We start from the raw sequence: 14,248 nt of genomic DNA, 5'->3' as shown, positions 1-14,248 counted from the left end.
TAATTCCTAATGCCTTCAACCTTTCTGACTTAGATTGGAACGCATGTCCCGGAGATGTTAAGCTAAGCACACAAATATTCAGGGGCTGAAATTCCTCGGATTTCTATGAGCCTTTGCCTATAAATCTGGCAGGAGATTGACACTACCAGATATATAACAATGATCTGATTACCTCAGTTCACTCATTTTAATATAAGAACCTGTGCCCTGGCTGCCCATCAATGCTGTGATTTTCAGGTGGGGGGATGTGCCCAAAGCAAGCGTTTCCTGGCTCTGAGCATCAAATCTTTTGAAGCTCAGCAGTGGCACCTGTGTGCAGGCAAATTCCTGCACTCATGACAGGATTGGGGCCTCGGTCTTCAATGGAACAATAATAGCTTTAGTAGAATAAAGCAATAAAAGAGAAAAATAACAAAAACGAGGAGTTTCTAATCTTTAACAACACAGATAAAGACAGAAGTGGATAACAGTTTATGACAGAAAATGTTCCTAAAGGTATAGTCACATACTTATTCTCCATTGATGTGTTGCAGGCATAGATATGGATAGCCAAGCCACTTTGGGACCTGATGTCTCCGGCTCCACATAATGTATGTAAACCCTGTTGAAAAAGAGTACCATTGCATAGCTAGAGATAGGCAGTTTATATCTGAGAGTAAGGAAAGACCCATAACTGAATAAATGATATATAAATTATGGAGGACTTATTCACACTGACTGATAGTTTCTCATTACACTTTCACTTCATCCTATTTCAAAAAGTATAAACTAGAGCTATTGTCATATCTCTTTTGTAATTAAAGTTAATTGCCTTTAATAAAATGAGAGAGGTGGAGTGCATGAATGTACAATATTTTGCAGACATCTATTTACATATTATATTAAAAACCTTGTATTTGTTTGGCCCACTCTCAAAGGCCACTGGTATTGTAGTGTTGGTGTTACAGCAGCCCGAAAATGATGTTCACTTTGCTGGAAATCTGCCAGAGGTTGCGTTGCAGGTGTCTACAGCTTGCTGGTCTGGTTCAAATGAAGTACAAGGCCAATTCTAACCAGCACTTGGGCACACCTGTTCCAATGCAGGGATTGGTCCATGCACCAAGTTCATGTTGGCCAACCCAACACTTAGCAATTTCTACCCCTACTAATTGTATTTTCCTCAACCATAAACATTGTTGGTATGACATAGCATAAATTTGCAGATGAGTCGAGGCAGTCAGAAGTAAACTAAATCCAGTCTTACTTTTACAAAGTCGACCCTCTTCTCTGTAGTTTTGTGGATTTTAAATGGCAGCCATCTGAGCTAGAAGCAGATTAAAGAATTTGTGAGACAAGTTTTATTTCAAGCTAAAGATATACACTATAAGTGAACTGTCAAGACTTTCACTGTCTTTCAGGCAATGATTCGAAATTCTATTTAAAAATTTTAAAAGACCTATGTGAATGTGCAAATTGTGTACAATATTTTGCAGTAATCTATCTACATATTAAAAATCTTATATCTGCAATCACTTCCAGTCAATGAAATATATGACGTTAAAAAGAATTATGTCTGGTCCAATTATCTCCTACTTTCTAACCCTACTTCACTGAAGACTACGTGGTCTTGGCTGCAAGAGTAATCTGGTGGAATGATTCACTTCCCCATTGTAGAACCTATTGGATTTACATGTCATCAACAAAATGAAATGAAAATTAGACAGGTTCTGCAAATGACAGGCTGAACACCAAAGATCACTAATTGCTCCCCGTGAAACAAAATGCTTCTTAAAACACCCAGTAGCCAAAAAAGTAGTAAGCCTTGGGTTAATAAGAAATCTTTGTAGTGTATGTAGTTTATTCAGTATGTTATACATCCTCTTGTGACATCCTAGAGTGTACATTTGATTGGACTGTAGTTTAGACTATTAACTATTGAACAGGTTCATTAAAAAAATAACAGATAAGTGGTTGTGACATACAATGCAATGAGTTATAATAATTCACCGGACATATTTAGTCCTACTTGAATGCACAATTTGTTTCCAAAGATATAATTTGATCATAAAATGTATAGAAGTACATTATATGATCGTGCAAGGTTGACTTTCATAAAATTCAAACCAAATCAGTTTCTTCCAAGTCTAATTAAGGACACAAAAACTGAAACAATTCTATGACTCTGTGACCTAGGGTTCACTAAGTGTCAGCAACTTCCATCTAACAAATCCACAAAACACCTCCCATTGTGGTGTTGAATCAAAGAACAAAGCAAGCAGCAACAGGAACCAGCTCTGGTGGCATCAACCCATATGGTATTGCAATTACCCATTATTAACTTATGGAAATCAATTGTCTCCCCCAGCCAATTTGTCTCTTTTTGTTAATGCATTGGCACAATGAAATGCTTAGCTCCTAGACCGGGGCACTTATTCAGTCAAATCTGGTTTTAATCCCAAAGGTACTGTGTCAAAAAGATTGAAACATACATCTTTGACAGCATTTTGGCGCAATGTACATTTTGCAAGACTTTTTGTTTTATAAGATAGCTTGTACTTTAAAAATGTAGCCCAAATATTTTTATGCGTACATAATTGCAACTCCACGAAGACATTTTGTTACCTGGTTGGGATCAGGGCCGATTTCATCCCAGTTGTAGGTCAGGTTTCCTTGGGGTATGGAAGTGAAGGGCTTGTGAAGAACAGAAGGTAAAATACGATAAAGCCAACTGGAAAGAAAAGGGTAGAAAGGAACTAATTAAAATTGAAGTAAAATGTGCAGACGTAGAAGGACCCATATTGCAAGAATGGTAAAAATGAAGTTAGTCTGCCTTATGGACAGGCTTACCTGCACTTGCAGCTAAGGAAGTGAGTCATGCCAAATTTTGCAATGGGACTCTCTTCCTCTAATTTGAATAATCCACTGGGACATGAAAACAGGTTAAGAAAACTTGACCAGTCACGCACTATATGGGAGAGTCTAAACTCCAATGAGCAGCAGTCTTTAAAGGGCTGTGCATTCTATTGAAGGGCAATTTGCACTGGTTTTAATGCCAAAGGTACTGTGTCAAAAAGATTGAAACATACATCTTTGACAGCATTTTGGCGCAATGTACATTTTGCAAGACTTCTTGTTTTATAAGATAGCTTGTACTTTAAAAATGTAGCCCAAATATTTTTATGCATACATAATTGCAACTCCACAAAGACATTTTGTTACCTGGTTGGGATCAGGGAAGAAAAGCTAGTAGATGAATTGTTCATTAAATGTGGGCAATAGTAGTCTATTTCAAGGCAAAAATTGGAGATCCACCCACAGGAGGTATACCAAAGGAGTTCAGCTTAATTTGGGCTGAAAGCTTGCCTCCAGTAAAAACATAATTACAGCTGAAGGGAGGCAGGTGATTGTCTAAGCCAATCAAGTTATCATGGCTCCTTACACCTGACTTCAAATGAGGAAAAACTTTGCTGATATCAAGAAGCAGGCGGAGATAAATGCATTCTTTCCTGTTACATACATTTCTTGTTAAACTCAAGCATGACACAAACCCAAGTTGAAAGCTCCCACTCCCACACCTTTTGCGAGTATACAGATCAACACAGACCTTGCACTATTCTTAAACTGAATTGTATCCTTTTCACCATTGGATGTGGTGAGTATGAAATAAGCCTAAGCTTGAGGCTCTCCTCTGCTATTAGGATTCTTTTTCAGAGGGGTCATCAGCCATTAAGGTAGAGATTTGTCCTGATCTCCTAAGAGCCATCACCCCAATGTTTCTTCTCCTTTCAAAATGTAGAAAATCTTTTATATCAAAAGCCTTCTTCACCCCAAATATCAGGTGTTGTCAAAACTCAGTTTTACTTCTTTACAGGATTAATTTCCTTTGGATGAATTTTATCAACATGTTTGATAAACTAAATTAGCGAAAAACAATTTTAAAATATTTTTCTGCATTATTTTGGCTCTGTCTCCTGAACCTACTAAACTCCTTTTCCATCAGCTCTACAATGAGGATCTGACTAATATGTTCTCAACCTAACAAAGCATAAGTACGATTTTGTAATTGCTATGGCTCAGAATTATGCATTCATTATAATTTCACTCACAACTTAAAGACCTCTTTTGAGGATCCAGTACTTGCTTTAGAAGCCTCACTAAATTGATGTGCTGGTATTATTGAACAATCAATAGTTTCTTCATCATTTGAATATTGGAATCTACTTATTAATAAGTTTCTATGATTATCATAGTTTTATGATGGTTGCATAAGAAAAATTAATGGAACCAATTTGTTTAGATGACACAATACATGGAGTAAGTAATGTTCTTAATTTTACCATAAAATCAATACTACCTCCTCTTATTGCTGTATCTTGGACAGGTGAAAGCTGAACCAGAGAGCTGCTCAGCATACAACCCATATGGACAAACCTGTGGATTGTTCTGAAATGTAAAAAAAATGCAGAAGTGTTGTTATTTCATTGTTTACATGACAAGATTGTTCCTGTTATTGCTGCTATTAACAATTGGAAGTCATTACATCATTCCTAACCAATCAGAAGTAACAATTTCATATACAATTTATTGTCAAACAATGGATATAAACCAGTAACCCCCTCTGCCACCCACCCCCTTCCCTGCACAGTCAAGGCTGTTCGGAACTTTTAAAACTATGTATCATAAATTTTGTTTCTATTAGATCATGAAGCATTTCGTGTTTGATGTAACAGTTAGTTGTGTTTTAGTAAATTTTAAACAAATAAAAATGTTGTTGGCATTTAGAGGCCATAACTGTCCTTTGAAAGATAAGGTTTTAATGGACATTAGCAATTGGAAAACTAGCACAGAATTAGCTCCACTCATTTCACACATCACAGCCATTTCCAGTGGGGTAATTTTTATTGGGTGCAGGAAACTCCTTTGTGAAACAGGCTCAAGCTTGAATTGAATATTCAAATAGCGTTCCAGCGGTGTCACCTTGTTATGCATGCAATTGCCTTTAACGGCAGGGACGATAAATTCTCCATATGATTTTCTGCATATCAAGGGTGAGTTTGAAATCACAAGCAGTTAGCATGTCCGGGCATTTTACACAACATTAAAATGAGGATGACCTTTGAAATAGACATGGGGCAGGATTTCTACGTCGTCGGGCGGGTGCAGTGGCAGGCCTGGGAGCGGCTGTGAAACTGACCGCTGCCCGCGATCAGGCCCCAACCGCAATTTCATGCTGGCTGGCCAATTAATGGCCAGCCAAGGTGAATCAGGCGCTGAAATGCTCTGCACTGCCTGGATGGGAGGGCAGGGGGAGGTGAGGAGGAGGGCGATCATGGAAGTCACTGTATGCGCAGGGGTGCACTCAGTGAAAGCTCCCTGAAGGCACAGAGCTGCCTCAGGGAACTGAGGATTTTTAACATTAGAAATAAAGAATTGAAAAGTTAGGAAAACATGTCCCGTCATGTGACTCTGTCACACGATCAGGGACATGTTAAAAATGAGTTTTAATTTCTTTATGTTTTTTTAATCACTGGTCGAAACCTCAGCCTGCCCGTAGATGAGGTTTTGCAAAAAATGGAAAGGCCGGTTGGCCTATTTGTCCGTCTGCCAACCGTAAGGTTGGACGGGCAGGAGAAAATGCAATTAATTAATTAATTAATGGGCTTAACAGCCCACTTAATTGTTGGCGGGCATGCCGCTGATACCTGTGTGCGCTCGCTGACTGAAATATCGCGCAAGTGGACGATGATGTCGGGACACTAGCCCGATGTCATCGTGCACTATTTTACTCCCGTTCAGGTCAGGCGGGTGCCCACCTGATGAGGGAAAAATTCTGCCCATGAGGTCAGTTCCCCAGATGTGCTGGCAGGGTACTACTCCAATACTGCATCACTTCTGAAATAAAAGCAAAAAGTGCTGGAGATACTCAGCAGGTCAGACAACATCTGCGCGGAGAGAGAACTAGAATTCCTCCTTATCTGAGTTTCTGATGAAAGGCCAAAGACCTGAAACACCAAGCTGAAATTTCCTGGTTGGGCCACAATTCTGGTGTCAGGATGAATTCTGGGTCAAGAAGCTGGAAGAGGCCGTGGTGGGAAGTCATGCTTGATCTTCCCAGAGGCAGCCAATTAAAATCTTCCTGGAGTCCAGCCCAATTATGGACAGCGACCAGATTCCACCATCAGAAGGTTAAATCAGTGCAGCTTGTCGATAGGGCTGCTCACAGTGTGGGAGACACCTGGCCATAAGCAGGAGCAGCAGTAGCACCAGGGAGACACCTTCAGTGGAAGGAAAGCAGCTGTCATTGCAGCAGGGCAAGTATTAGCTGAGACATCAGTCCCCATGTAGTGACAGCAAGGGCATGCCTGCTGCCTGAGGATAGACTCCATTTGTGAATTACTGGCCAGCAAATAAATTTAAACCCTCAGAAGTTTTGCAGCCCAGACCTCCTGCTGGGAAGCTGCTTACGATCCATTTTCGGAATCCTGATGGCAGTGGAGGGCCCACGCGCCATCATAAAAATCTCTTACACCTGGAAAATTGAATATAAGTGGCTCATTATCATTCTTAAGTGGCTTCCTGCTGCTGCCAGGCTGCTGAACCTGCCAGTCTAGCTCTGAGAAAAGCATTCAGAGGCGGGAATGTATTGGGGAGCCAACCTGATGCCCATCTTTCCAAATTTCCTTGCGCCCACCGCCTCCACAGCCATGTCCATGGGCATGGGAAAATTCGGTCTCTCAACTCTATTTCTCTCTCCATAGATGCCGCCTGACCTGCTGAGTATTTCTAACATTTTTTGTTTTTATTTCATATTTCCAGCATTTGCAGTATTTTACTTTTGCACTACAGCTCCATTTCTGGTTGAGCTAACACATGATTGGAACAGTTATGTTGAGCAGTGAGCAGAGATGCAGAATTTATTCCACAATAGTCCCTTGGTTTGCTGCTCTTTCTGACTTTCCTAAAGAGTTGGAATAAAGATTACAAAAAAGATCAAACTTTCTCATGGCTCAACAGGTTACCTATTGGAAAGAGAATTCCAGGTTCCAAGAACCATCTGTTAAAACACTTTTCCAATATCTAGAACCCAGCATTAACTCATTCTTATCATCACATGTGCATGCTTTTCACTGGCAGTGCATATTAAAGCTTCAGGCATGTGTTGTCTGGTTTTTTTTCTGAGCATTGATTTTATTGGGAAAGCAGTTTACAAAATGCAGTGCAGAGGAGCAAGGTTTCTTGTTAGAGCGGTCACCTAGTCCAAGCAGTTGCTTGTACTGTCCCGGTAGACCGATTGTGTCAGCCTGTTCCTGCCCCACGGAACTCATTTCTTCCTATCTTGGCTCTGCTCTTTCTCCCCTTGTCCAGTCTCTTCCCACCTACATCCATGATTCCTCTGACACCCTACAACATATCAACAATTTCCAGTTCCCTGGCCCCAACCACCTCCTCTTCACCACGGACGTCCCTCTACACCTCCATCCCCCACCGGGATGGTCTGAGGGCTCTCCGCTTCTTCCTCGAACAGAAGCACAAACAATCCCCATCCACCACAACTCTCCTCCTTCTGGCTGAACTTGTTCTCTCACTGAACAATTTCCGCTTAAACTCATCTCACTTTCTCCAAATAAAAGGTGTGGCTATGGCTACCCGCATGTTATGCCTGTCTCCTTATGGGGTATGTGGAACATTCCTTGTTCCTGTCATACTACGGCCCCCTCCCACAACTCTTTCTCTGGCACATCGACGATTGCTTCAGTGCTGCTTCATGGTCTCGTCTGGACCTGGAAAAGTTTATTAATTTTTCTTCCAATTTTCACCCCTCCATCATTTTCGCATGGTCCATCACTGACACTTCCCTTCCCTTCCTTGACCTCTCTGTCTCAATTTCTGGTGATAGACTGTCCACCAATATTCATTAAAAGCCCACCGATTCCCACAGCTACCTCGACTACAGCTCCTCACACCCCGCTTCCTGTAAGGACTCCATCCTATTCTCTCAGTTCCTTCGCCTCCGTCGCATCTGTTCTGATGATGCCACTTTCAAAAACAGTTCCTCTGACATGTCCTCCTTCTTCCTTAACCAAGGTTTCCCACCCACAGTGGTTGACAGGGCCCTCAACCGTGTCCGACCCATCTCCCGCACCTCTGCCCTCACACCTTCCTCCCCCTCCCAGAAGCAAGATAGGGTGCCCTATGCCCTCACTTATCACCCCGCCAGCATCTACATTCAAAGGATCATCCTCCGCCATTTCCGCCAACTCCAGCATGATGCCACCACCAAACACATCTTCCCTTCACTCCCACTGTTGGCATTCCGTAGGGACTGTTCCATCTGGGACACCCTGGTCCATTCCTCCATCACCCCATACACCTCAAAGCCCTCCCACGGCACCTTCCCATGAAATCGCAGAAGGTGCAACACCTGCCCCTTTACTTCCCCCCTCCTCACCGTCCAAGGGCCCAAACACTCCTTTCAAGGGAAGCAGCATTTCACTTGTACTTCCCTCAATTTGGTCAACTGCATTTGCTGCTCCCAGTGCAGTCTCCTCTACATTGGGGAGACCAAACCCAGACTGGGTGACCGCTTTGCGGAAAATCTTTGGTCTGTCTGCAAGCATGACCCAGACCTTCCTGTCACTTGCCATTTCAACGCACCACCCTGCTCTTGCCCACATGTCTGTCCTTGGCCTGCTGCAACGTTCCAGTGAAGATCAACGCAAACTGGAGGAACAGCACCTCATCTTCCAATTAGGCATTTTACAGCCTTCCAGACTTAACATTGAGCTCAACAACTTCAGATTATGAACTCTCTCCTCCATTCTCACCCCTTTTTGATCCCCTTTTCTCAATATTTATTTTTTAATTTTTATACATACATTTTTCCCACCTATTTCTATTATTATTTTAAAAATTTATTTCCATTCATTGTTTTATCCCCACCTTTTAGCCTGTTTTGATTATTTCTCTCACACCGTCCCCTCCCCGCACCCCACCCCGACTAGGGCCATCTGTCACTTGCTCATCCTGCTTTCTACTCTTAATATCACCATTAGCATCCTCTTTAGCCAGTATCACCACCATCAACACCCCTTTGACCTTTTGTTTATGACATCTTTTGCAATCTCTCCTTTGCCTCCACCTATCACTGGCCTTCCATCCAGCTTCACCTGTCCCAACCCCCCTTAAACAGCTTATATTTCTCCACATTTCTACTTCCCTTTAGTTCTGAAGAAGAGTCATATAGACTCGAAATGTTGACTCTGTCTCTCTCTCCACAGACGCTATCAGACCTGCTGAGTTTTTCCAACAATTTTTGTTTTTGTTTCAAATTTCCAGCATCTGCAGTATTTTGCTTTTTTCTTGTCAGAGATCCTGCCATATTAAATTTGCCTCTACTATGTATTATCCAAAATGCTCCTGTTTGTTTGCCGCCTTTTATTTGCATGTCTAGTGAACAGGAAGGTGTGTTGAGAAAACATTCTGCAATACAGGGAAGTAATTGTAATCATCATTACAAACTCTGTGATTAATACGAACTAGTGATACACAATAGTAAGATGACAAAAGAGAATGAGAGCACAGCATTCCTACAAGATTAACTAGCAGCACTGCAGTGTCAGCACTCTCTGACTTTCATATTGACGAGTACTGCAGTGTAAATAAAAAGAAAAAGCTTCAAATGTTAGTTGTCTGAGATAAAAGCAGAAAATGTTTGATACATACAACAAATCAATTGGCATCTTAAAGAAAAAAGATATGATTCAGACATTTCAGTCATACATTAAGACATGTATACTTATAGCACTGTGGAGATAATTCCTATTGCTGAAATAAAGATTGGTGTCTCTGCAGGGCCTTGAAAAATGCACTGAAGCATTTATTTTTAATAAGATCAAGCCAGCGGGTAGGGCTTGAATCATCAAACCGACTGTGCAGATTTCGACAGCTAACTGAGTGAAAAGTGCCAGTTAATCAGGAGGCCATATGGTCTACTCCTGCTCCTATTTCTCATGTTCTTATTAAGCTTACTGCAGGCAAAAAACAGAGGGGAGAATTGTACTGTACCTGACCCTTTGGTAAGGATCCAGGACAGCTTGGATCTTCTGAAGAAAACTCATTGCTGAATCCTGACATGTACTGGAAAAGAACAGACAGTGAACAGTCAGTGAGGTGCCATTTCAGTATTCTTGTAAAGCAACTGATGAAAACTGCTAAAATTGCACCAAATAATACTGTGCCTGATTAGAAGATGTCTTTGTTTTGTTTTTGAAATGACTTTTATACAAACATCTGATTCAACAGCTCAATGACAAAATATTTTTAAAAATTTCATAATGAGGCTTTGAATATTCCAACCATAAATGATGTGTATATTCATCTGTAAATGCAAGTTTACTACCATGATAATTTAAATGTATTTCTCCACAGATTTTACTTATTGTCCCACCCTAAGTAAGGACAGTTTCATCAGACTGGTCTCAAAATACAATCCTCATCCTCTTTTCTAGCAGTTAAAAGATGTTCAGTGATAATACCAGAACTGAGAGGTTATAACAATCAAGGAAGTTTGTACAGACTGTGACTCTTTTCTCTCAAAAATGTAGAAGCGTAACCTAGTAGAGGTTTTTAACATTATGGATTGGGTTTGATAGGGCAGCTGTAGAGAAGATGTTTGCACTTGTGGGGGAGGCATCAAAACTAGAAGCCAGAAATATAAGATGGTCACTAATAAACCCACTAAAGAATTCAAAAGGAACTTCTTAACCCAGAGAATCTTTAGAATGTGGAATAGTATAGACGCATTTAAGGTGAAGCTGCACAAACACATAAAGCAAATGGAATAGAAGGTTATGCTGATAGTGTTAGGTGAAATAGAATGGGAGAAGACTCATATGGAGAATAAGTACCAGCTTGGACCAATTGGGCTGGATGACTTGTTTCTGTGCGGTAGGCTGTTTGTTAAGTAATTCTATATATTGGAGTTGGGTCGTTTGAAGGTCTTTTCACATTTTCCTGAATAACTAGGAAAGGCACAAGAGTACAATAAAGATTACTACTAGAGCTAGTAAAAGAACTAGAACTGAACTAGGATATAAAGATGTGAATGAGAACTGAAGACTGAATGTTAGTTCAAAAACACAATCGCAAACTAATTTCACGACAACGTAAAAACCGACTTTTGGCCTTCTCGCCATATTGTCTGCTCACACCTGCTATGACACCCGGGGGCAATGGGAGCAGACAATTCCACCCTATGACCCCCGCATTCACTCCATTCCTGACTCTGTGCCAAACTCAGCCCCAGGCCAGTTATGCATTTTACATTTGAAAATCACATTTAATTTCCTGGTCACAGCACTGCCGTTGATGCAGGGTGGGCTTGTGACCCAGAAATTATCTAGGTGTCAGGTTCCCAATCGTGGATTGAAAGTCCAGCCCATTAACTCTATTTCTCTCCCCACAAAAGCTGCTAGACATGCTGAGTATTTTCAGTATTTTGTTTTTATTTTAGTTTTTTTTGAGTTATTCAGCTCACTGTTCCATCAGGGAACAGAGTCCAAGAGTCATACGGACTCGAAATGTTAACTGTGTTCCTCTCCACAGATGCTGTCAGGCCTGCTGAGTTTTTCCAGGTATTTTTGTTTTCATTTCAGATTTCCAGTATCTGCAATATTTTGCTTTTATGCTATGAGTACCATTTCATTTATATACTGGAACATTAACAAAATGTTAGATCTCATGGTTTCTTTGCTGCATTCAGTCAAGAAACAATTGTGAACACTATCTACCCATGCATCACTTGATATTCACAGTTAATTCATTTTTACTGATACAAGTTTTTATTTCCAGACTTTTTTTTAAGCTGAATTAAAATTCTGAAACTGCCAAAGTGGGATTTGAACTCATGTTCTTTTGATTATTAAGTCAATCCTAAGGATTAACAGTCCAGTGACATAACCACAATGCTACTGTACCAAAAAAATCTAACCAGAGAAGTTCATTCTGTAGCTTTCTACCTCCCACAGGATCAATGTATTTGTACCTCCCAGGTGCCCCTGACATACAGGGCTACATCCTTTTTAATCCATGTCTTCTTTAAATACTCTATGCTCCTGGATATTATAATCATTTCTATCTTCTGGATTTAGCCATGTTTCAGATATTTCTACAACAACTTCCAGTTCCAGCATTTCTAATTCTTCTAGCATTCATGTGTTTACCTCTGACAGTTGCCCTTCTTCTCACAACCTCCAGCATTTGCCTATTCCAGATCTTCAGTTCATGTGAGTCTCTGAATTTTTGAGTCAATAGCAATCTGGCTACTATCTTCCATAATCTGTTTATCCTGGGATCTGTTTCCTCCCTGCCTTTACACCCCACTTCCTCAATAGTCTAGTTTAGATGATCTCCTTCTGTTTCCTTGATGTTCCCTGCAAGTCTTCTGGTTAATTATATCATTTAGGTGCAGCCCACCTCTCCTGTGCCTGTATATTTTTTTTCTGGAGATAGGAAGATGGGCTTATAACGTGCTGCAGTCACCTCCTCGACTCTTTCGGTAAATGTTTCTCCTCTCCCAAACATTTATGCAGAAATTAAAACTGGATTATTACAAAAGCATTTGTATAATTGCAAAGGGTATATTTAAAATGATGAAATTTGAAAGAGGCAGCAATTTTTCTTGAGATGGTTACAATATACCCCATAGTAACGAGGAGACATGGGATGCTGTTGCAACTATAACAGTGACCTTCTGTCAGTAGGCAGCTACACTCAGCCTCCTGCTTATTGGCTGTTGCTCATGCAAAGCCCAAGTTTCAAAATATGTTTGCGATCAAAGTCTGAAAGTTGTGGAGTGGAAAGTCACAGATTACTGATCTTTAAACAAAACACATGTATTTTTCCCCCAAAATGACGAACTTTCAGCTACTGCAAACAGTAAGTTCTGTGACAGATGTATTGGAGAAAAATGTGTATTGAAACAAACACAATTAAAATGCAGTAGAACTTCAACAATAAAACTAACAGGTGTTAATAATATACATTCGTATATGTACACTAGATGGATCGATAGTATGCTAACATTGGTTGGAAGGGTAGTGCTTTTACAGCAAAACAAACAGGCCAAGGAAAGTTAAAAACGCACATAAAATTAATTGGGAGAAATAGGAAATGGATGGAATATATTTTGAATTAAGTTTTTACCCCTAAGTAAATTGAAACCAGTAAATCAGTAAATATTTATGGAGCATATCAACATTGGTGAACATAAAAACGATAACGGATAATGTTTGTGAAATTTGCCTCCTGTGATAAATAAAAAAATACTTAGGTCTAAAATTTATAAATTCAGAGTTCTTACCTTGAGTGATGCCATTTTTATGGTGTTTTTCTTTTGTTCCAAAAGTTCAAGGGAGGTCTAAATTATAACTGGTCAGAAGTGATTGAGCTTTGTTCCTAGAGGAAAGACAGCCTCCTAGCTCCAGGGCAAGGAACTTTATACAGCAGAGATTGCATTAGGCATGCTCCAGAACTGATGCAACACATTGGATAAAAAAAATGAGGAGAGTGAGAATGAGGAGTGGAGAGAGGAAAGGAAAATGAGAATAAAAACTGAAAAACACAAACCAAGAAAAAATAAGTAAGCGAAAAATAATTCACAATGGAAAAGAAAAGGAGCAGAGAAAGAGAAAGCTTTTAGACTTGAGAGTTTCATTATTAAAAAGTCATGATTCCATTAACCTTTTGCAGCTTTAGCATCAGCCTCAGGTTACGAAACAATGCAAATCACTTTAAGCAATATTGGGCTTGTTCTCTTCTGACAGGGACCACTACAACTCCAGGGTATTTCTGCAGAGCAAAGATATCACCTGACTTCATTTCACCACTATCTTGGCTCTACTTTAAATAAGCAGTCGACCACTCAACATTCTTTTTTGACCTCCATCCTAGCTTACATAATAAATGGTTCACCTCAGTTCCTAGAATATGTTCAGGAGTATTTCCTACAGCAGTATGTTTCCAGACTAACGAGAAAGAAGGCATTGCTAGACCTGGTTCTTTGGAATGAGGTGGACCAAGTGAATCAAGTGTCAGTAGGGCATCATTTAGGGGACAGTGATCATTATATCATAAGGTTTAGGTTGGCTATGGAAAAGGACAATGAACAATCCAGAGTAAGCATAATTAATTGGGACTTCAGTGGAGTAAGATTGGATATGACCCAGACAAATTGGAATCAAAGGTTGGCAGGCAAAACTGCAACTGAACA

The 14,248-nt window shown here is 40.3% G+C and overlaps 1 protein-coding gene across 1 annotated transcript in view; it reads right to left on the bottom strand.

The window, feature by feature from the left end:
- The window catches only part of hgd (homogentisate 1,2-dioxygenase), a 33,154-nt gene extending 19,800 nt beyond the window's left edge, over positions 1 to 13,354 (bottom strand). The window contains exons 1-6 of the mRNA XM_041211738.1: positions 13,340 to 13,354; positions 10,045 to 10,116; positions 4,334 to 4,422; positions 2,602 to 2,707; positions 1,244 to 1,303; positions 510 to 601 (exon numbers count right to left, since the gene is read on the bottom strand). Coding sequence (XP_041067672.1) covers positions 510 to 601; positions 1,244 to 1,303; positions 2,602 to 2,707; positions 4,334 to 4,422; positions 10,045 to 10,116; positions 13,340 to 13,354 — 434 coding nt within the window. The remainder of the gene's footprint in view (positions 1 to 509; positions 602 to 1,243; positions 1,304 to 2,601; positions 2,708 to 4,333; positions 4,423 to 10,044; positions 10,117 to 13,339) is intronic.
- Positions 13,355 to 14,248: the final 894 nt, after the last annotated feature.

Source organism: Carcharodon carcharias, chromosome 18 (genome assembly GCF_017639515.1).
Source record: "Carcharodon carcharias isolate sCarCar2 chromosome 18, sCarCar2.pri, whole genome shotgun sequence".
Classification (NCBI taxonomy): Eukaryota; Metazoa; Chordata; class Chondrichthyes; order Lamniformes; family Lamnidae; genus Carcharodon; species Carcharodon carcharias.
The sequence above is the reverse complement of the archived record's forward strand: the minus strand, read 5'-3'. Positions and strand labels throughout refer to the sequence as shown.